At 41.8% G+C, this 20,592-nt stretch overlaps 1 protein-coding gene across 1 annotated transcript in view; it reads right to left on the bottom strand.

Moving 5' to 3' along the window:
* Positions 1 to 1,009: 1,009 nt before the first annotated feature.
* Positions 1,010 to 20,592, bottom strand: part of LOC117413133 (potassium voltage-gated channel subfamily KQT member 4-like) — a 43,333-nt gene continuing 23,750 nt past the window's right edge. The window contains exons 4-14 of the mRNA XM_058997342.1: positions 20,258 to 20,433; positions 19,597 to 19,722; positions 16,603 to 16,713; positions 15,767 to 15,862; positions 14,790 to 14,878; positions 13,829 to 13,978; positions 9,770 to 9,981; positions 9,166 to 9,268; positions 5,664 to 5,795; positions 3,418 to 3,556; positions 1,010 to 3,034 (exon numbers count right to left, since the gene is read on the bottom strand). Of these exons, the coding sequence (XP_058853325.1) occupies positions 2,804 to 3,034; positions 3,418 to 3,556; positions 5,664 to 5,795; positions 9,166 to 9,268; positions 9,770 to 9,981; positions 13,829 to 13,978; positions 14,790 to 14,878; positions 15,767 to 15,862; positions 16,603 to 16,713; positions 19,597 to 19,722; positions 20,258 to 20,433 (1,565 nt within the window). The 3' untranslated portion in view covers positions 1,010 to 2,803. The remainder of the gene's footprint in view (positions 3,035 to 3,417; positions 3,557 to 5,663; positions 5,796 to 9,165; positions 9,269 to 9,769; positions 9,982 to 13,828; positions 13,979 to 14,789; positions 14,879 to 15,766; positions 15,863 to 16,602; positions 16,714 to 19,596; positions 19,723 to 20,257; positions 20,434 to 20,592) is intronic.

Raw genomic sequence — 20,592 nt, 5'->3', positions numbered from 1 at the left:
GTTGGACCGAGTGTCTGCGTGGTTCTTTTGGATGTTCACACATTTCCTCATTTTTTTTTTTTTTTTTTTACAGTAGTTCCTATTTCACATTGGCGTCATTAAATCAAAATTATAAAGAGCTATACGCTTCGGCTGCCTTACATTGAGTTGCAACACCATTTCAAATAACGTATCTCAATTGTGGTTAACAAAAAGGTCTTTAACACGTTTCATCTTGCAGGCAAATCACAGCAGCGCAACCCACTGGCCAATCAGAGTGTCGAATTACTAGTTTAGAGAGATGACATGCTGAGACGGATTTGAGTCTGATAGTGACAGCGCCGGCCGCAGGAATCTACAAAGGATTCTTCTTGAACTAAATCTACTGACGTACTGCATGCAATGATTCGCCATGGTAACCCGTTAATAAAGTTACTACTTCATTGACGCCAACAAACAATTCCTCTAACGGACTGCTAATATCCAATACAACTGCACGTCGCCTCCTCATGACTCATTTTTATTGCTTGATTTATTTTATCGGCATAAATAATCCTTGCACAATATTTGAAGTCTCATTATGAGCGAGGTTTACAGGCGTTTGCATCCCTGGCATTTTTTTTTTTCTGTTTTGTTTTTAAGCATATGCTTTTCAGTGAAGCATGCATATGCGTGGGGTTCAAATGACTCAACAGGTTCGGTTCTTTTAAGGACTTGCTTTTCAGCTTAATTTGACCCAAAACGGCAGAACATGCACCATGCTAAAACACGCCCGCTTCCCCTTGAATATCAAAGTCTCATTCTGGGGGAGGGGGGGTGGAGTTCGCTAATGAATTCCTGCTTGCTGTCTCTTTTGTGAGTCATGTGATTAGGCAGCCCGACCATGAAGCTGAGAAAACAGCAATAATTCTGAGACAAACACAGTGCACAGCCTTGCTTTTCATTAAGGCAAGTTTGTTTGTTCAAAAAGTTTGTTCAAAAGGTAATACTAAGTAGCACATACTGACACCTACTGGCTCCATAGTGCAACTGAAAAGAAATAAATAAATATTTTATTGCTTTAAAGGGAATGAACCCCTTTTTAAGTGGAGACCACTTTTTTTTCCAACAGAAAATGCTTTAAATTTTGCAGTGAGCAAAATGTAAAGCATTAAAAAAAATTTAAAAAAAAAAACATGCTCCAGATTTGTTAATCTAGTTTTGATGTTAAAATCAAAGCTAATATAAAGCCTGTCAGAAGCAGTGTTTGTTCGTAAGCTCACCTGAGTTGCCTACCTAATACTGCTTATTCTTTTATATATATAAAACAATTTAAACCAAGATTTTAACAACAAACACATACATCCACACGCAGAGACACAATCTTTACATGCTACATGAGAACTCGTCGAGATGTTACATAAATATTGTTTCTGTTGAGTGTGACCGGGGGCAGGGGTTGAACCAGTGTGCTAGTGAACTCACCCTCTTTTTCAGGTCCCTAAAATATCAAAGAGTTTTAGGGTTCAAATAATAAAGTCACATCTTTGTTGCAACTGTCATAAAAAAATAAAAATAAAATAAAACATCTATACAAATAACCCTTCAAGTAACCCTTCTGTAACGCTTCGTTTGTTAATGGTTTTACTGCACCCTCCAGAGTTGGGAATTACATTAGTTAAAAATGCATTAGCAAGAAAAAAAGGGATCACAGTATTGCATAGCTTCTGCAATGATCATCTATTATAAAATTCATTAGTGGAGTTGACCAGAGGTGGGGTTATGAAAAAATCTCTCTATATAATTTGTGTGTAATGTGCCTTGCAGAGGTTTTCTGTGTATGCATGCATGTTTATGACAGAGCAATTCCAGTTATTACCATCCCACTATTAGAAACGACACCTGTACTAACCTGGGATTTGTGCTCAGTGACAATGAATACACAGACACAATTACAAACACTAAAAAGGAAAAAATAAATCAATAAAAATGAAAGTTTCTGGCTCTCCAGGAACAGTGAAGTAAAAGTGACGGGTCTGCGCGCACCAGGAACCTCTGAATACCTACTGACACATTAACCAGGACTATGAAAACAAACCAACACTACCTCAACAGGAGAAGAGTCAACATGGAGTGATTCTGCACTGCTGGCATGATTCTTTAGCTTGAAAAAGAAGGTTTTCACTAGCACAGGTTAAGCACTGGCCACTACGCTTGTGGAGTCCATAGCTGTCAGTCCTCCCGCATATATCCTGTTGTTGTCGTTTTTACCATGATCCCACTGGTTGTAAAGTTGTAACTATGGTTACCATGCAAGGGTCGTAGACCACCGGGAACGGCTTGTTCGTTGTGATATCGTGGAGGACGGAGCAAGAGAGGTCCGTTTCTACCTCGGGACGACAAATCAAACGGGGGGGTCGGAATTGTTCTGAAAGATTTTTTTTGATGTTGTTGTTGGTTTTGTAATCTTTTTTTTCTAAAAAAAAAAAGAAAAAAGAAAAAATTGGTTTGCACATTTTCATAAAATGCCCTCAAAAGGAAGTTGCTTTCTAAAGTAAGGAAGTCAACAATTGACGCGTTTTGATATCAAAGACCGGAATGCCACAGCGAGCTGAGTGGAAAAACAAATTTCCTGACAACTGTTGTTCTTGTTGTTGTTTCAGTTTAGGTTCTAGTCTGTAGCAGTAAACAAAACAAAAAAATGACCAATAAAAAAAAATTAAAAAAGAATAAAAAAAAAAAAACACACAATCCAATTTTGCATATTATTTGTAGGCATGTTGTGTCTATCCAAGGCGGAGAAAGGGAGAGGCTGTATGTGCAGGCCCCAGGCCCCAGGCCCCGCTCAGCTCTCAAACTCCAGATTGGAGCTCTCGGACTGCTGGAAGTCCAGGGTCTGGTGGGAGGTGAAGAGGTCTCCGTGGTCCCCATGGTCCACAGGGCTGTGGTAGTCCGAGGTCAGGTCTGGCTCCACGAGAGGCAGCTGCATGGCGGACAGCGTGAACGAGGAGCCCTTCTTCAGGCACTGTGTGTAGAAGTTGAGGAGCAGATCCAGCTTGAGCTCAATGGACTGCACCTGCAGGCAGAAAAAAAAAATGACAAAAACCGGCTGGCCCACCAGACTGCACTGGCTTCAATGGGCAAATCGACTGCAGTTTTTTTTTTAAATGTGTAATCGTGCAAACAGGGAGCTATTTGGAAAAACTGAATTTATAAGCAAACAAGTATAAGCAAACAAGATCTGTATTCCTCAATTCTGCCTGGGACACTCTTTAGCCTCACATAGATATGTGAAGGCATCAGGGTTCACAGGGAGTCACCAGAGCTCTGGAGGTTAAAATCTTTGGGTGCCTTTGAAAAGGAATACACAAAGTAGAGCTGACCAAGTTCAATAAAAACGCACAACTGCTAAAAGTGACTAGTGTTCAATCTGGCCCATATTCGCCACTGCAGCCTCACCTGCTTGTCCACCTTCACCACTCTTCCCATCATGCTCAGCTCGTCCACTGGATCCAGTTCAGAGGGGGTCTTCTCCCCTTTCTCGCTCCTCACCTTCTTGTCCGCCGTGATCACCCCCCGACCCACGATCTGGTCCACCCTGTGGAGGAGAGCTGCATTAGTGAGGCTGAAAGATGTCCATCCCTGAGAAAAGGTCAGCTGACCAGCACACCGTTGTTTTACTGTATGTGAAAAAAGCACAGATATTAACCCTCTGTGGTATATTATACAGTGCCTTGCGAAAGTATTCGGCCCCCTTGAACTTTGCGACCTTTTGCCACATTTCAGGCTTCAAACATAAAGATATGAAACTGTAATTTTTTGTGAAGAATCAACAACAAGTGGGACACAATCATGAAGTGGAACGAAATTTATTGGATATTTCAAACTTTTTTAACAAATAAAAAACTGAAAAATTGGGCGTGCAAAATTATTCAGCCCCCTTAAGTTAATACTTTGTAGCGCCACCTTTTGCTGCGATTACAGCTGTAAGTCGCTTGGGGTATGTCTCTATCAGTTTTGCACATCGAGAGACTGAAATTTTTGCCCATTCATCCTTGCAAAACAGCTCGAGCTCAGTGAGGTTGGATGGAGAGCATTTGTGAACAGCAGTTTTCAGTTCTTTCCACAGATTCTCGATTGGATTCAGGTCTGGACTTTGACTTGGCCATTCTAACACCTGGATATGTTTATTTGTGAACCATTCCATTGTAGATTTTGCTTTATGTTTTGGATCATTGTCTTGTTGGAAGACAAATCTCCGTCCCAGTCTCAGGTCTTTTGCAGACTCCATCAGGTTTTCTTCCAGAATGGTCCTGTATTTGGCTCCATCCATCTTCCCATCAATTTTAACCATCTTCCCTGTCCCTGCTGAAGAAAAGCAGGCCCAAACCATGATGCTGCCACCACCATGTTTGACAGTGGGGATGGTGTGTTCAGGGTGATGAGCTGTGTTGCTTTTACGCCAAACATAACGTTTTGCATTGTTGCCAAAAAGTTCGATTTTGGTTTCATCTGACCAGAGCACCTTCTTCCACATGTTTGGTGTGTCTCCCAGGTGGCTTGTGGCAAACTGTAAACGACACTTTTTATGGATATCTTTAAGAAATGGCTTTCTTCTTGCCACTCTTCCATAAAGGCCAGATTTGTGCAGTATACGACTGATTGTTGTCCTATGGACAGAGTCTCCCACCTCAGCTGTAGATCTCTGCAGTTCATCCAGAGTGATCATGGGCCTCTTGGCTGCATCTCTGATCAGTCTTCTCCTTGTATGAGCTGAAAGTTTAGAGGGACGGCCAGGTCTTGGTAGATTTGCAGTGGTCTGATACTCCTTCCATTTCAATATTATCGCTTGCACAGTGCTCCTTGGGATGTTTAAAGCTTGGGAAATCTTTTTGTATCCAAATCCGGCTTTAAACTTCTCCACAACAGTATCTCGGACCTGCCTGGTGTGTTCCTTGTTCTTCATGATGCTCTCTGCGCTTTAAACGGACCTCTGAGACTATCACAGTGCAGGTGCATTTATACGGAGACTTGATTACACACAGGTGGATTCTATTTATCATCATTAGTCATTTAGGTCAACATTGGATCATTCAGAGATCTTCACTGAACTTCTGGAGAGAGTTTGCTGCACTGAAAGTAAAGGGGCTGAATAATTTTGCACGCCCAATTTTTCAGTTTTTTATTTGTTAAAAAAGTTTGAAATATCCAATAAATTTCGTTCCACTTCATGATTGTGTCCCACTTGTTGTTGATTCTTCACAAAAAATTACAGTTTCATATCTTTATGTTTGAAGCCTGAAATGTGGCAAAAGGTCGCAAAGTTCAAGGGGGCCGAATACTTTCGCAAGGCACTGTATATGAAGTATTTCTAAAAGAATAATAGGATCGGAAATTAAGTTTCAGTAGATGGCGCTATCTGTCTGAAGATTTAATGAGATTAAAAGCTCTATAACCAGGAGTGCAGAGCAGCCAGGCTCTTTTGCATAGCAGTTAAGATGCGCACGTGTAGTGCGGGGGGTCGCCGGTTCATCCCCAGCCTCCACCCTGTTACACAGTTAGCATGAATTGTGTTTGATTAAAAAAAACTAAAACACACACACACACACACACACACACACACACACACACACACACACACACACACACACACCACAGCTCCGTGCTGAATGCCTGTGCTCCTGCGGTGTCTTCACAAGCCCTACCGTGTCTGCAGACTCTTGATCCTCCCCAGCATGTCCAGATGTCCGGCAGAGTACTGCTCGATCACGTCCTTCACATCGTAGGGTCTCAGCGTCTCCTTGAACTTCCGCTTGGCCACCAGAAACTTCAGAATACTGAAGGTCAAGCAAACCAATAAAAACCATTGGAAATTGAGCCCGTCGGTCAGCATTCTCCATATTTCTAACACTTACAAGCACCGCTTTATTTAGAATAGCTGTATATCTCTAGAGTGCTTGGGATCTGCCAGAGGACAGGTGTACACAAGGAAGTGCTGGTATTTGTTATATTGCTCCTGCAAATCCTTGCAGCTTGTTCATCTTCTGCGCCTTGCAATAGTGTACTGTCCCAGTGGTATTGCACACTGGATCCCAGTGGGTTCATGCTGTGTGAGAGAATGACTTTCATCATACAGACAGTGTATTTCTATACAATATGCAGCATGATGGGATTGCCAAATGCTGTACTTTGTTTTTCAGATTCCTGCAATGGTAATAGTGAGATTTAGTAATGGGTTTATTGAAGTAACACTTTAGTTAAAGAATAACCTCAGTGTGTTTCTAAGTTTTCAAGGGTTTTGTTTAAATGTGGGGGATCCTGGGTGGGTTTTTAAAATCTGCTGTCAGAGGCAATGCCTCGCACCAAAGGTACAATAAAAAAAGTAGCATAAGAGTCATGCAAAGATAAACCCGGGTTGATCAGTGACCACTTTGCATGTGTTTGTGTTTCTAAAAAACGCAAACGAAAGCTTTGAAAATGTCAACAGAAAGATATCTGGATTTGAAAATAATACACAAACACACAGACACTCACACACGTACCATCATACAGTGGCTTCCACACGGACACTCACACACACACACACACACACACACACACACAGAGGGCACACTCTGCTAAACGAGAATTAATTCTTCTAATCATTCCCAGATTATTAGAGGCGGCACTGCCCGCTTTGCAGAAAGCAGCAAACACAGACACTTACAAAGTCAGGCCGCAGTGATGGATGACTGTATAATTCTTTGTCAGCAAAGTACCAGAGCGGGTAGTTTTTTTTTTTTTATGATGCAACACTATCTCTCCAAAACAGGCATTAGATGCGTGGGCAAACGTTTATTTGTTTATTTTTTTCTTCTTCATCATACAGTATATTCAGCTTTACAAAATGAGGGAGAGGTTTTCGGACAGTTTTCAGCCCATATCTTACATAAATTATGTAGAAACAGACAGATATACTATACTAGGTTACTGTGTGTTTTTCCCTAAAGTCTTTAATTTCACCCTTGCTGTGTGTGTTACTTCATTAACTTTCTTCTTCGGCTTTGTTTTTAAATCAGTAAATGAAAGCCCAAGGGGGAGTCAGGTGCTGTCAGGTGTCTCTTCCTTCCCTGGGTCCATCTGGCTCGTGTTATTTCTTTGACCTGAGACTGCACGGTGCTCAGTCTGCTGTGAGGGCCCAGGGGAGCCCATCCCTGCAGTTTGTGCTTTTACTGGCACTGCCTCTGCTGGCCTGCCGAGATGTCTTCACAAGACGCAGGTTCCTTTCGCCTGTCAAAGCTGGAGATGCACGGTGGACCAAAGCTAGCTTCACCAGAAGCACAATTTGGTTCCTTGACCCTACACACCTATTTATTACAACATTACACTCAGTAATTTGATTTGCAACGCAGCAGAGTGTAGGCAAGTCCTTTCTAAGCACTAATCTAAGATGCTCACGTATGTTTTTTTTTTTTTTTTTGCTTTGGTTTTTGATAACTTAATTGACTCGTCTGTCTTCTTTCGTTTTATTTTTATTTTCTGCGTTTACCTGCACATTTATTCTGGGTCCACGTCTTAGGTGTGGATTTCAAGCTCAGGTAAAAATAAATGGCTGTGTCATTTGTTTCTGTCAAGACTGTGCATTCCACCAAGTGCTGACGGGCAAAAAAAAGAAACGAACAAAACCCCCACACCGCCACAGCAGCAGCAGCAGCAGCAGCAGCAGCAGCCCTCAAACAGCTCAATCCAGAGGGGACACCTCCAGCCCACAGCTTTCTCTGGCAGCAGCAGATTCAGTGGGAGTGAATGGGATTGTGCAGAGCTGGAGAGAGCATAGCATAAGCCAGACTCACTAGTACACAGGAACTGCTTTACAAAGCAGCACAAGTTTACTGAGTAAGCAAGTTCAGCTTGAAGTAGTCACGCTGCTTATTTACTTGTTTTGGGACAAGAAAGACTGCTGTATATGCCCACGTACATACTTATTTACATATGTAAAGGTACTTTTTGTAAAGCCGTGAGTCTTGTTTTGTTTGACCTATTCATACAACATGTGGCATACAAATTTAGTTTATGTTGTAGTTTCACGTTACATTGTTGACGTTAAATTGTTACATCATAGTACAGGTTATCCTGTGCACTTTATCCTAATGTTCAACGCTTGACTGTAAACCCTAAAATAAAGAAGGCATAATTGATTAAAAAAACAAAAACTGGACACAACGTCAGAATACTGGCCTCAGTTTAAGAGGTTAAAAATGGTCTCTCACAAGAGTTTAAACCCTTTTAGAAGACAGGCTTTATATTAACCAGGCAGCAATTATCGGTAATTATACAGTAGAATAAATATTCCCCAGTAGTTTCTATTAAACAGTAATAGCTGTTCATAATTATTCGGGTTAGGGTAATAAAAATAAAGAACACTACATTTTGCCATTGTGAGCCTACGCCAGTACGTCCTTAAACAGTGCACGCTGCATTCCTTAATGTGACTGTGATAAACTAGATGAACCCGTTGGAAACGAAGACTCAGCAGTTTAGCAGTTACTAATTTTACCTTTTCCATTTTTTTTTTTTTTTTTTGGACATCCATCTTAATTGAAGTGCCCGTGCAAACGGGAGCTTCCTAGCTCAGGTGTTGTCGCTCTGACAGGCTTGAGTTCTTCCAGCCATCGTTTATATAAATAACGGCTGCGGATTCATAATGAATGCCGGCTGTATGCCACTTGAGTATCTTATGCACTTCTTCTGAGTTCTGAAATAATTCCATTTGAATTCAGCCCTGTTAATTCATCAGGATTTTAAAACAGTTAGGTTCCACTTTCCTCGTTAAAGAAATCCAAGGGGATGTAATTGTAACCCCGCCCCCCCTCCAAAAATATATCTAGACTATAAAATGAAATTAATTTCTCACGTAATTTGTTCTATTAAAAATGTGAAAAAAAACTTTATCATCATTGCACCTCTAAGAACTGACTCCTGACCTCTACTTATTATTATTTATTTTTTTTACTCATCACGAGACCCTGGTGTAGCAGATTATTTTTGACACTATTATAATCAACCTGTTCTATGGGACATTTTCAAGCAATGTTCACTTTCTCAAATAAAGGCGAATGGTGAATACTGATGAAAACTACAAGAAGTTGCTTCATCGTTTAAGCAGTATTACAGCACATGGACTTAAAGGCAGGGTTCGAACTCATCTCTCCCAGTTCCAGCACTCACCGCAAGGCTCGGATCAGAGTCTTCACCGCAGGCATGATCTCCTCCATGGTCAGGTCACACTGGTAGGCTTTATCATCATTGCTGTCCTCCCCAGTACCGTCCACTGACAGAGGGAGAAAAAGGTGACTCAGTGAGGCATGCATTACACAGTGGTGAATGAATAAAAACGTCACTCATCTATATATACAGTATATATACATCTTAGGAGAAAGCAATACAAAGATTGACATGTTCCAGCAGGAAACTTCTCAGATCCCCGAGGGTGATATAAACATTCCGTGTATAATGTATGGAAAATAATGCTTGTTTCAATTTTAAATCTAAAATGAACCGCTGTTGAAGTCATTTGCCAAGTCATTATGTCAGTGGATAATTTATGACCCTTAAAATGTTTTATAATTAACAAAGGTAAAAGCACAGCAAAGTGCAATAAAGTACTGTATAGTGAAAGCCTTCTAATGCACACGCAAGCATTCTGAAGCTCAGAGAGGCACAGCATGTTAAAACATATTTAAAACAATGGCAAACCATGGTGAAGGCATAGCGGAATGCCATGGAGGAAAGCATGCTAGAGTGCTAAAGTTCTCCAGCTTTCTCCACTCACCCTCCGTGGCAGGCCTGGGTTTGAGCCGCAGAGAGGTGCGTAAGCGGGTGCGGTCATTGAAGCTCCAGCTCTTCTGGACCTTGGTGAGCCCGGGAGCGTTCTCCGTGCTGGGGGAGAGCCGGACCCCCGGGACAGCCTGCGGCGGCTTGCTCCGGAACCCCTGGCTGCGGGAATTGTTCATCCGGATCCGATCTCGGAATCCTATCTTCCCGCTGCAACGATGGCAAGGAGGCAGGGAGGGGTTAATCTCAGAGCGAGCAGAGAAACAGCCCCCTTGAGAACCGGGGGTCACTTCTCAGCATTTAGCATCTAGCTGCTATTGTGTTACTGGAATAAAAGTGAGGCATAGAAAAGAAACCGAGAATTATCAACCGGCCGCTGCTTTTTTCTATAGCGTCCATAAAGGAGTGTCAAATGACTCTCTTTATCACTGTCTTCCTTTTAACCCTATATCAGCCAATAGTGTCTTCAGGCCGGTATATATTTGTTACAGTAATCCTGACTACAAATTCACTAATGCAACATATTACAGTAAATGAAAATGAAAAAAATAAAACAGCAAAATAGATTCTTGCCCTGATTTGACACTATAGGAAAGGGAGACTGTTTAGAAACTTTCTCTTTCCCTGCTGGGGTGAAGCAAGGCCCAATAACACATCACGCGAAACTGGCAGGTCACTATTCACCCCAAGGCATTGAAAAGATACAATCTGCAGAGCAATCCTGACAATCTAATAGAGCAAATGGGTTTGTATTTCCTAGCATGGCCCATGCTGAGTTCTGTGAACTGTGCGCTGGCATGACCTAGGGGAGTTGGTATTGATTGCCTGAACCATGACTAATTAGAAAGGGGGTCTGGTGAGCAGGTATAAGGCAGTAGGTCCCAGCATTCGCTATTCCATTCTCATTACCCCTGCTGCAATGGGAATGAGCAAGATTTACTAGACCTGTAGAAAAGCTATGCGGTGCTGTTGGCCTCATATGTAACTGATTATCACACACACAGACCAGAGGGAGGGAAAGAGAGCAGGAGGGAGGGAGGGAGAGCAAGCCAGCAAGCAAGAGAAACACACAACTTCTTTCAGCAGATAAGAGTTCTGGAGATGAATGTTCCTGCACTGTGGCAAGTAGGTCTGCTTACATGAAACCCGGATGATATTGTAAATTGGTGGGTGCAAAAATGACAAGAGGATGGAGGAGTGAAAATCCCCAAAGACATTCCAAAACAATAAGGTGGTCTGTAAAAGAATTAGAATGGGAACTTATTTCACCAACGTATAGTCTTGAGGTGTCTTTTCAGAAGTTTAGTAAGAATGGCAAAAAATGATCTAAACAGAAACAAGAATAGAGAATCAAACCAAACACGCGTAATAGGATGTTAAACAGGAAAAGCTGATATAAAAGGTATCCAATTAATGAGTTTGAAACAGAAAACCCAACACTATCCTCATGTTAAAAACTACAGAACTAGAACCTATTTCCTAATCTGACAAGATTGCAAGTGTGTTATTTCCCTGCTGTTATTTCCTAACTACAGTAATCAAAAGGATGCACACTTTCTATAGACGGCAGCTTTTCTGAAACACCTCCCTGTTAACACAGACGCCGTTGTTGTCTTGTATATTACTAATATGAAGATGCCTCTGATCTGTGGCTGTCAAGTCCTTCTCAACATGCAATCATTCTCAGACAGATTCCTGCAAACACAGTGCAAAGTGCTCATGCAATTCTGTGCATCCAAGTCTCTTCTTTCAAGCGTCCACCTTGATACACAATAGAAAGATCTCCCCTCCTATTTCTCATGGTCTTGGATAAAAAAAAAAGAAATTACTCCACCTACAAGCCAAGAACTACATGGCAGGTCTGGAAAGCTAGGGTTAGTTTTGTTAAAGATTATATATAATGAGCCTGATTGCTTTAAAGCTGGGCTGTTGTTTTAACTGCAGTACATACACTACATCAGCAACACGCATTGTAGTTACGTTACATTTATTCGTTATTATTATTATTATTTATTTCTTAGCAGACGCCCTTATCCAGGGCGACTTACAATTGTTACAAGATATCACATCATTTTTATATACAATTATCCATTTATACAGTTGGGTTTTTACTGGAGCAATCTAGGTAAAGTACCTTGCTCAAGGGTACAGCAGCAGTGTCCCCCACCTGGTATTGAACCCCTGACCCTCCGGTCAAGAGTCCAGAGCCCTAACCACTACTCCACACTGCTGCCCTGTGTTATCTATGTCTAAAAATAAACGCTCAATGGTAAAATATGTTCCAATACTAAATACAATGTCAAACGTTTTGGTTAGAAGTTTATTTTAGTATTATGCAGTTTTTTTTGCAGTGTGAAAAAGATGTGTATGGGATTGAGGGCTAAGTAGAACGTATATTACTTCGTATTTATAGAATGTATAGAATATCAAAAATATATATATAGTAATCGTGCCTTGCGCATGCAGCATGCGTTCAGAATGTATTCATTTTACTGGCATTCAAAGAAACTCCGGGGTGCATCAGATCGCTCGATACCTCTGCTTGTGGCCAGCGTGAATCCGGAAGAAGCTCCGCTTGCTATTCAAGAGCTGACTGGGGAGAGAGGCAGAGTTCAAGAGGGAGAGAGGTAGGGGGGTTAAAATGAGAAACAGCACAGAGAGCGGGAGCGACTGAAGAGGAGAAGGAAAGGGATGGCACTGAAAACAGGAGGTCAAGCCTGGCAGCTTCATGAAGCTTCATATCGTTCTCTTGTAACTTGTTGGGCTGGGTCGCGGTACAAACGGCTGTTAAGCAGATTGCTGATGATGTTAATGGAATATATGAATGTGAAAACAAACTTTCCACGGTATCTGATGCAGATATGGGGATAATGAAACTGTACAAAAAGGTTTTAGCATCTCCCTGCCATGTTCTGCTTTCGTTGTTTTTATCCCCCTGTTGTAAACGCTCCAGAGCAACTAAAACTCCTAAACAAAATGTAAGAAACATGCAGGCTGCATCGTGGCCTCCTTGGTTGCCATGGCTTCCTGCAGTCCATGTAACAATCTCAAGGTAGTGTGAGTTTCTAAACAGTGCAGGTGCAGTGTAGTGGATGTGACTCGAATTTGAGATCAATAAAAAAAAAAAAAAAAGTGTATAAAAGTCAACTGCCATCAGTATGAAATGAACATGTATGCTATGGAGTAATCACAAAGTTAAATCTCAACCTACAATCTAATACCAAAATAAAAAAAACCCTGAGAGACTAAGACTGAGTGCTGGACTGTGAGTACCTGATGTACTAGAAAGAATAAGAGTAAGAAGAATCACAATATCACAGCATTGTCTCATAATCAACAAACCTGTTTTGGGCTTCCTCCTTTTCTCTGTGCTTACTGTTAGTGAATGGGGGGGATGACAAGGAGAGAGAGAGACAGACAGACAGAAGAGAATGAGCAAGATGAACGCGGTTAATGAATGGTGGCGACAGTTAGCATAAATCACTTGGTGTTCTAAAAATAACACCGTCACACGAATGCCATGTGTAACACCAATAAGAGAGAGAAGAAAGACTGAGCAGCACTTTTCTTTGAGCCCTTTCCACCTTATTTTAAATGTCAGACGATACGGTAACAAAGGGAAAAAAAAATGTACTTACAATACAATGAGCAGAACCAACAAAAAGTACATATTATTTATAACTGTGTTATACTGTAATGTAATACAACAACAAATGAATTAGTACAATCAAGTTCTGGCGACGTTACTTTTAAAATGCTGCTTACTGCCCTGCTCTATGGCGGTGTCCATTCTGTCTATGTAACATTAAAAGTGGTGACGCAATTCACTTTCACTCATACACTGCATTCCTGTTATTAAAGTTGTTAAAGAGGTATGTTTATCCTAAAGGGTTAATCACAGTTCACACTTAACCAGATCAAATAATAACTATAAGACTAAGACTACTGGAATGGCTCAGCGAGATGCACCTGTGCAGGACTGAGCAGTGTTAGACAATTCGGAGCAGTAAGTTTCAGTTGTAAGTTGCACCCCATGCTTTGGGGGAGGGGTGCCTACCTTTCCCCCATCAGGTACTCTGACGTGTAGGGCTTGTGGCCCCCGAGCAGGCCGTGGTTCTGGGAGGAGTTCTCGTGGAATTTCTTCTCGGAGTTTCGTAAAGCCTCGTGGCGTGTGCGGGGAAGATGACTGAACAGGATGGACAGTTCTCTGGAGTTTACCGGAGGCCCAAGCACACAAGCACAAACAAACGGAAACAAGGCACAACAAAACAAAATAGATACAGAACGAAATGAAAAACAAAAATAAAGCAAATAAACAAACCGAAATAAGAACGTCTTATGGTTTTTTTTTCATTAATTGGATTAATCTAATCTAAATAATGAAAAAAGTGAATATTAAACATCAATGGGATAATAATAATAATAATAATAATAATAATAATAATAATAATGATGCTTGAGATGTGCCTCCAACATTAACTTCCCCCCCAAAAAACCTTATTAATCAGGAAGTCCAATAGGGGGCGATGTCACGCAGCAGACCAGACAGCACCAAGTAGGTGATTAAGGCATTCTGTCCAGTCCAGCTTTTGTGCTGTACAAGCCTGCCTTTCCAGAGGCCAGCACTGCATGCATCCTTGATGCAATGTGTCTTACAGCGAAGGTGATCTTCATTAATAAAACCGTCTAAGAGCACAGACAGATGAAGTCCAGTCTAGCTAGGATTGCAAAACAGTGCAATCTAGAATAGGAATCATTTACACCGCCGGGGGGGGTGGAACACATCGTCTTCAAGTTTGAAACAGTATTTTATTACAGAGGGTGTTAGATACGCTCCACCAGCATCCACAAAAAATCTTTTAATTATTATAGCGCATTTGCAATGGTCGTAGATTCTGTTTATAGCGTGCTCTGTGTGGGATTTGGAGTTTGAACAGAAGTAAATGAACAAACAGTCAAAGCTGTGGCTCTTGCCCAGCCAGCTCCCCGGTGCCCCCTGCTGGCAGTGCAATACTCACCTGATAGAGGGCAGCATGGTGTCGTAGAAATACCAGGTGGCAGTCAGGTAGGAGCGGTTCACGTCGGTCGAGTACAGACGCCAGGCAGCCTGCAGGAGACAGGCAGCGCACTGCATTTCAGTACAGCCTTGAGGCTCAGCTGACATTTTAATGAATGCGCTGCAGTCCTCACAGTGGCTTTAATGAACCAGCCAAACAAAAAACGTGATCAGGAGAACTGCCGTACAAGATTTTTAAAGTCAAGTTGGTTTGTTTACAGAGTGTCCCTTTACTGCAGCAATTCCACACAGAGCCCAGGACAACTGAAGGTTCAGTTGGCGTTCCTCCCATCCCACGACCAAGAGTGTCAGTGTCCTCTCCCAATATTAATAAAAAGCCCGGAGGATTATTGCGGATGGGCTTTAATCCCTCTGCATGGTAGTACAAATAAATTAAAATCATGAAGGATGCATATCACTGGCAGCATCTAATTACAGAGGCTCTGTTGCAGCAGTTTGCAGAGAGAGCAGGAGAGCCACAGCTGGACCTTCAGAACCCCTACATCTATCTAGAGTAATCGATAAGAAATACATGCTGTATGAAAACACTTTGTTCTAATAATTTGTTCTATAGAGTAAATAGCATTCCTGACAGGTAATACATACAAGATGCATCTCCTTGTTGCAAGCCACAGGAGGCAGCTTTTGATAGCAGGCTGATAAGTTCAGCTGGCTGGTGCTTCCATATACACCAATATGCTTTTGATGGGTTTTATTTTGAGAGCCTCCACTAAAAAAATAAATTGATCAATTCATTTGGGGCCTCACTTATACATTGTACTGCATTGCTAGCACATGCTTGCTTTCAGTTGTATTGGATTGCACTGCAAGGGTTTTGAATAACAAAGTGTTCTCAACGCATTGAATATTACCCGTCAGGTATTTGAAAGCGCTTGTTGATGGCATCTGATTGTATCCGTGTAGACTTGGCTGTCCTACCTGAATCAGGTTGGCTGCCGGAATCCGTCTCTTTTCAAAATGCTTCTGACGATGCTGCTCCTGAACCTTCAAGGCAAAGCCTGACCCGAGGATCCCCTGTGAGAGACAATTGCACCAGCCAGTCAGGGCTTCCCTTGGCTGCGACAAGGTCTCTTTAATTTTCATTGATGAAGAGCTTCCAAAATAATGAGACTGGGTTGCTGTGCTCTGAAAAAAAAATGGCTAACCCCACACGTTCTGTGCAATTCACCCACTTCACAAAATGTTTGCTTTTAGTAACTGTGCTGAGCTAACAGTTTCCTGCGGAATTAAATTCGAATAATTACAAGCTGGCCAATTCTCCAGGCAGTTGGTCTCCAGTAATTTATTAAATCACCACAGTTGTTCATGAAGGTGTAGGGTAGAAACTGTTTATATAAATAAAATGTGCACAGCTGTGGCCAACAGTTTTGCATCACCTAGAATTTTAGGATTGAGACATCATTTTTTTTTTAAACTATATGAACATAATTTAGATTTTTTTTTTAACATCATGTAATCAAAGAAACTACCAAATGATATCGCAAAAAGCCATAATAGTAGTACAGTATTTCACGTTAGATTTTAAATTTTTGTCAATTTTTCGTTAATTGAATGAAAAAAAACTACGAAGCGGTATGTAATTCAATATGTTAACGTAGCATTGTTCTGCAGGTTTCATTTGAATTTATGAAGCGGGTGATGCAAAACTTTTGGCCATAGCTGTATTAGTTGTGAGTGCAGGCAGAGTGTGAGTTTGTAGGCCTGCTTTCAGTCACCCCAGCCCAGCTGCCCAGCTGCCCAGCCCAGGTACTCACAGCTGGCAGTGCGAAGAAGGAGACCCCCAGCAGGGCGAAGCCCGCGGCCAGCATGCGCCCCAGCCAGGTACGCGGGGTCTTGTCTCCGTAGCCAATCGTTGTCAGAGTGATCTGGAGCAGAGAGGAGATTCACAGTCACAGCATCAGGCTCAGTACAGAACAACACAACCCATGACTAATGTTTGGTCTAGAAGTCATTGTCTTTGCACGTTTTACTTTTTGTTATCGTAGTTGCTTAGTAGTATATTACCATCAGAAAACTATTTTCAGAAAAAACTAAATATACAGTAGATGATGGTTATTAGCAACCCTGATAAAGACAACTTTCGGTTATTAACAACATTTTCCCAGGAACCAATCCCGTCCCGTAGACTTTAATGTCAGTGAATTCTGATATTAGCAACTGCACACCGCTTATTGACAACTTACTTCATGCAGCTTTTATAAACACACTGACTTCACAACTGCGTAATTCTGGCAGACTGAGGCAGAATCATGGCTTTGAAACTGGCTACGAAGCTGCATGCAAAATTGAGATGGCTTTACAGCAGGAGGTGGTGCATTGTAAAAAGCAGACAACGTTGGACAATTTCTTATTTTAAAAGTGTGTTCTTTAGAATTGATTGTAAGTGCAACACATATTTTTTATGTTTGCTTTACTCATTGGAAGGACAATTGTAGTACATCGTTGTGTAGTGCTGTTTAAGCCGACTCCCTGTTTTTTGTTTTTGTTTTACACACGTGTGAAGTAAGAGTTCTATGTTTGGGTATTTTCATGTTTCTCATGTTAATTTTTTAACACTGTAACATTTAAAACACTTGGATTTCAGTGCCATATTTGTACAACTCAGTATATACCGTTGTTCCACATAAATACACTTGGAAATGGGGACTTTTCCATTATTGGCAACTTTTGGTTAATGACAACTTTTTGCTGGGAACCGAGAGGTTGTTAATAAGCAGCAATAATCTTTTTATTGTTTGCTAATATGAATTTATTTAAAGAATATGATATTGTGGGTACGTTTTTCAAGTCACCCCTCATAATACTAGTACTAACCCATAAAACTCATATCATATTCGAATTTCCAAAGACCACGACAGGCTGGGTTTTCAATGCTAAGTGATATCAGCCTGTAGCAATCCCACGGCATGCTCTGATCATTCATTCTCTTCGGTGTGGCTTTCCCTTCTCTTTCCAGTTTGTTCATGGCCCCGGATTTCTAAACAGATCGACGCTGGGTTGAATAATGAACGCGAGTGAAGGAACTCAGCTCTGATTTCACCCCGTGCCACGGTTTCCATTCGGCTCCCATTTGTTTTCGTGCCAGTCATTTGGAGCAGGATGATGATGGTCTGGCTCAGGAACACATCTCTGAGTGAGTGAGTGTCTGAGTGAGTGAGTGAGTGAGTGAGTGAGTGAGTGTCTATCTGTGTGTGTGTCTGTGTGTGTGAGGGGATAGACAGGCACACAGTCGGGCCATGGGTGTACATTTTAAGATTCAAGCTTTTAAGTTATACCAAGGGGCTCAGCGATAACCTTTAGTCTAATGCAATTAACCATGTATAGATTAAAATAATAAAGTGAACCCTGATACAGCATCCAAACCAAAGGGAACGATAGTCAATGGTAAAAGAAACAAGACACCAGTGGACTGGTTGGATCTCCTTGGACTCATCATTAAAAATAACATCAAGAATATACTTTAAAAAAAGCGTGGCCTATATTTTAAATAATTAAAGAAATAAGCAAACTATATACTATTAGTACTGTATACAATGAAGAAGAAAAGTAATCGCTAAACCGAAAACTAACTATTTAATAAATGTTTCGGCTTCCGCTTTTTATTTGTTTATTTAGCAGACGCCTTTATCCAAGGTGACTTACAGAGACTCGGGTGTGTGAACTATGCATCAGCTGCAGAGTCACTTACAATTACATCTCACCCGAAAGGCGGAGCACAAGGAGGTTAAGTGATTTGCTCAGGGTCACACAATGAGTCAGTGGCTGAAGTGGGATTTGAACCGGGGACCTCCTGGTTACAAGCCCTTTTCTTTAACCACTGGACCACACAGCCTGCTTTCTTCAGATAGTACGGTAGAATAGCTTGTATTGCAGGTAGTTGTTTTTTAAGAATGAAAATTGCACAGTGACTTGCAGATTCACGTTCTGAGTATATTATTATTATTATTATTATTATTATTATTATTATTATTATTATCAGGCTCTCTTTCACACTGTATTGAGTCTGTTCATTTTCTTCCTGTTTTACTGACTGTCAGTGTTGCTCCTCTGAGAAACCTAATCTGCTCACTCAGCAAGTTTCCCCCCAGCAGCTCCCGTGGACTGGAAGGCATGATCAATCTGTTTGCTTGCGCCAGTCAAGAGCATTTAATAGCAGGCTGAAATTAGCTGGGTAAATGTTTTTCTTTTAGCAGAATGTGGAAAATCTCAGCTGATGTCTAGATGACAGTTCTGTTTAGTCCTGTTTTTTTTTTTTAAGTCATTAAATGGAGTTGTCAGTCACAGCACCAAAACACAGAACGGGACTTACAGGAATACCTGTCCAGGTGCAGTGACACACAAACCTTACAGCAGGATGCTTTTCATAACGCTTTCACTCACATTGGTTTTTAACATTAACCTTTAATGTTTCCCATAGCAAAGTCTAATACAGCATTGAGAATGCATGGCAAAGCATAGGTAAGCATTGTAAGGCCCAGAGAGGTATGGTAAAGCATTATAATAATAATAGCAAATCATGGTATATTTTGATAAGTCCATTATATGGCCAGTGCAAGATTACCATGGAAAGAGGACAACAATAGCTTCTAAACTTTGGCTTTTTTTTGTGTGGTGTTGAAATGATTATGAAACTTTTTGGATCCAGCTGTGCACCAGTTTACTGTGTGATGCTGAATCCTTGTGGTTTCCTAACCTGCACTCCTTGCCTCTGCCCTGTGAATGAAGCCACTCAGAAACGCGTTACTCACCGTCCCCCACCAGAGGGAGTCTGCGTAGGTGGCGAACTCCGTGTTGACTTCCTTCTCGGCCAGGTAGACCAAAAACGAAGCGAAGATGAGGACCAGGAAGCCGATGTACCAGGCTGTGATCAGCTCCTGGCAACGGGGAACAAAGGCACAGCACAGACAAGACATGAGCGCAAAGGAAGCATGCTACCCTCGGGGGCTTCTCCAGGCAGGGGGAGAGAATGAGGGAATTCAATGATTACTTAATCTGAAAAAAATATAATGATTTCAGCTTTCTTAATTGGTGGCACTTAAAATGATCTTGCAAGTAAGTAGTTTTAAATGGAAGGCATACAAATAAATTGTAATGTTTCAAAGTAACCATCCAACCCAAGTACATCTGCCGTATTCATGGTCCTTCGTCAGAAGAACATGAGGATTCCCCTCACAAGTGAGGGACTGCCCACCAATTCTGACCTCACAGCCCTCTTACATTCAGTCATGGACCTCCCCAAAGCTAATTCACCTCCCAGAGCATCGATGGATTCAAACCCAGGCCTCCAGGCAGGCATGAACGTCTAGGTTACTAACCCGCTGTGCAGCCTCCACCCTTCTACTGAATATCGCCATGCTGGTTGATAAACTGCTGGTACCAACCAACGTGGCCACTCTTCAGTCTGGTTACCTTGCTGTGGGCGTAGACCACGGAGCCCAACAGCTTCCACGTGCCGCCGCGTCGGTCCATGCGCACCATGCGGAGGATCTGCAGGAACCTCATGCTGCGCAGCGCCGACGTGGCGAAGATATTCCCTTGCGTGCCGGCCGCGATCACTGCCACTGAGGCCACGAACACGATGAAATCTGCAAGAAACACACTGGGCATCCGTAACTTCAAAAAGACTCCAATTTCAAGGTACAAACTTACTAGCTCAAATAGACAAAGATTTCGAGTAGCTATGGGGTACACTGAAGAAGGCGCTAGCCAAAACATTTCTTATACATTAATAAAAAACATCAACA

The sequence above is a fragment of the Acipenser ruthenus genome, chromosome 23 (assembly GCF_902713425.1).
Source record: "Acipenser ruthenus chromosome 23, fAciRut3.2 maternal haplotype, whole genome shotgun sequence".
NCBI lineage: Eukaryota > Metazoa > Chordata > Actinopteri > Acipenseriformes > Acipenseridae > Acipenser > Acipenser ruthenus.
Note: the sequence above shows the minus strand (reverse complement) of the source record. Positions and strands in the feature narration are given on the sequence as shown.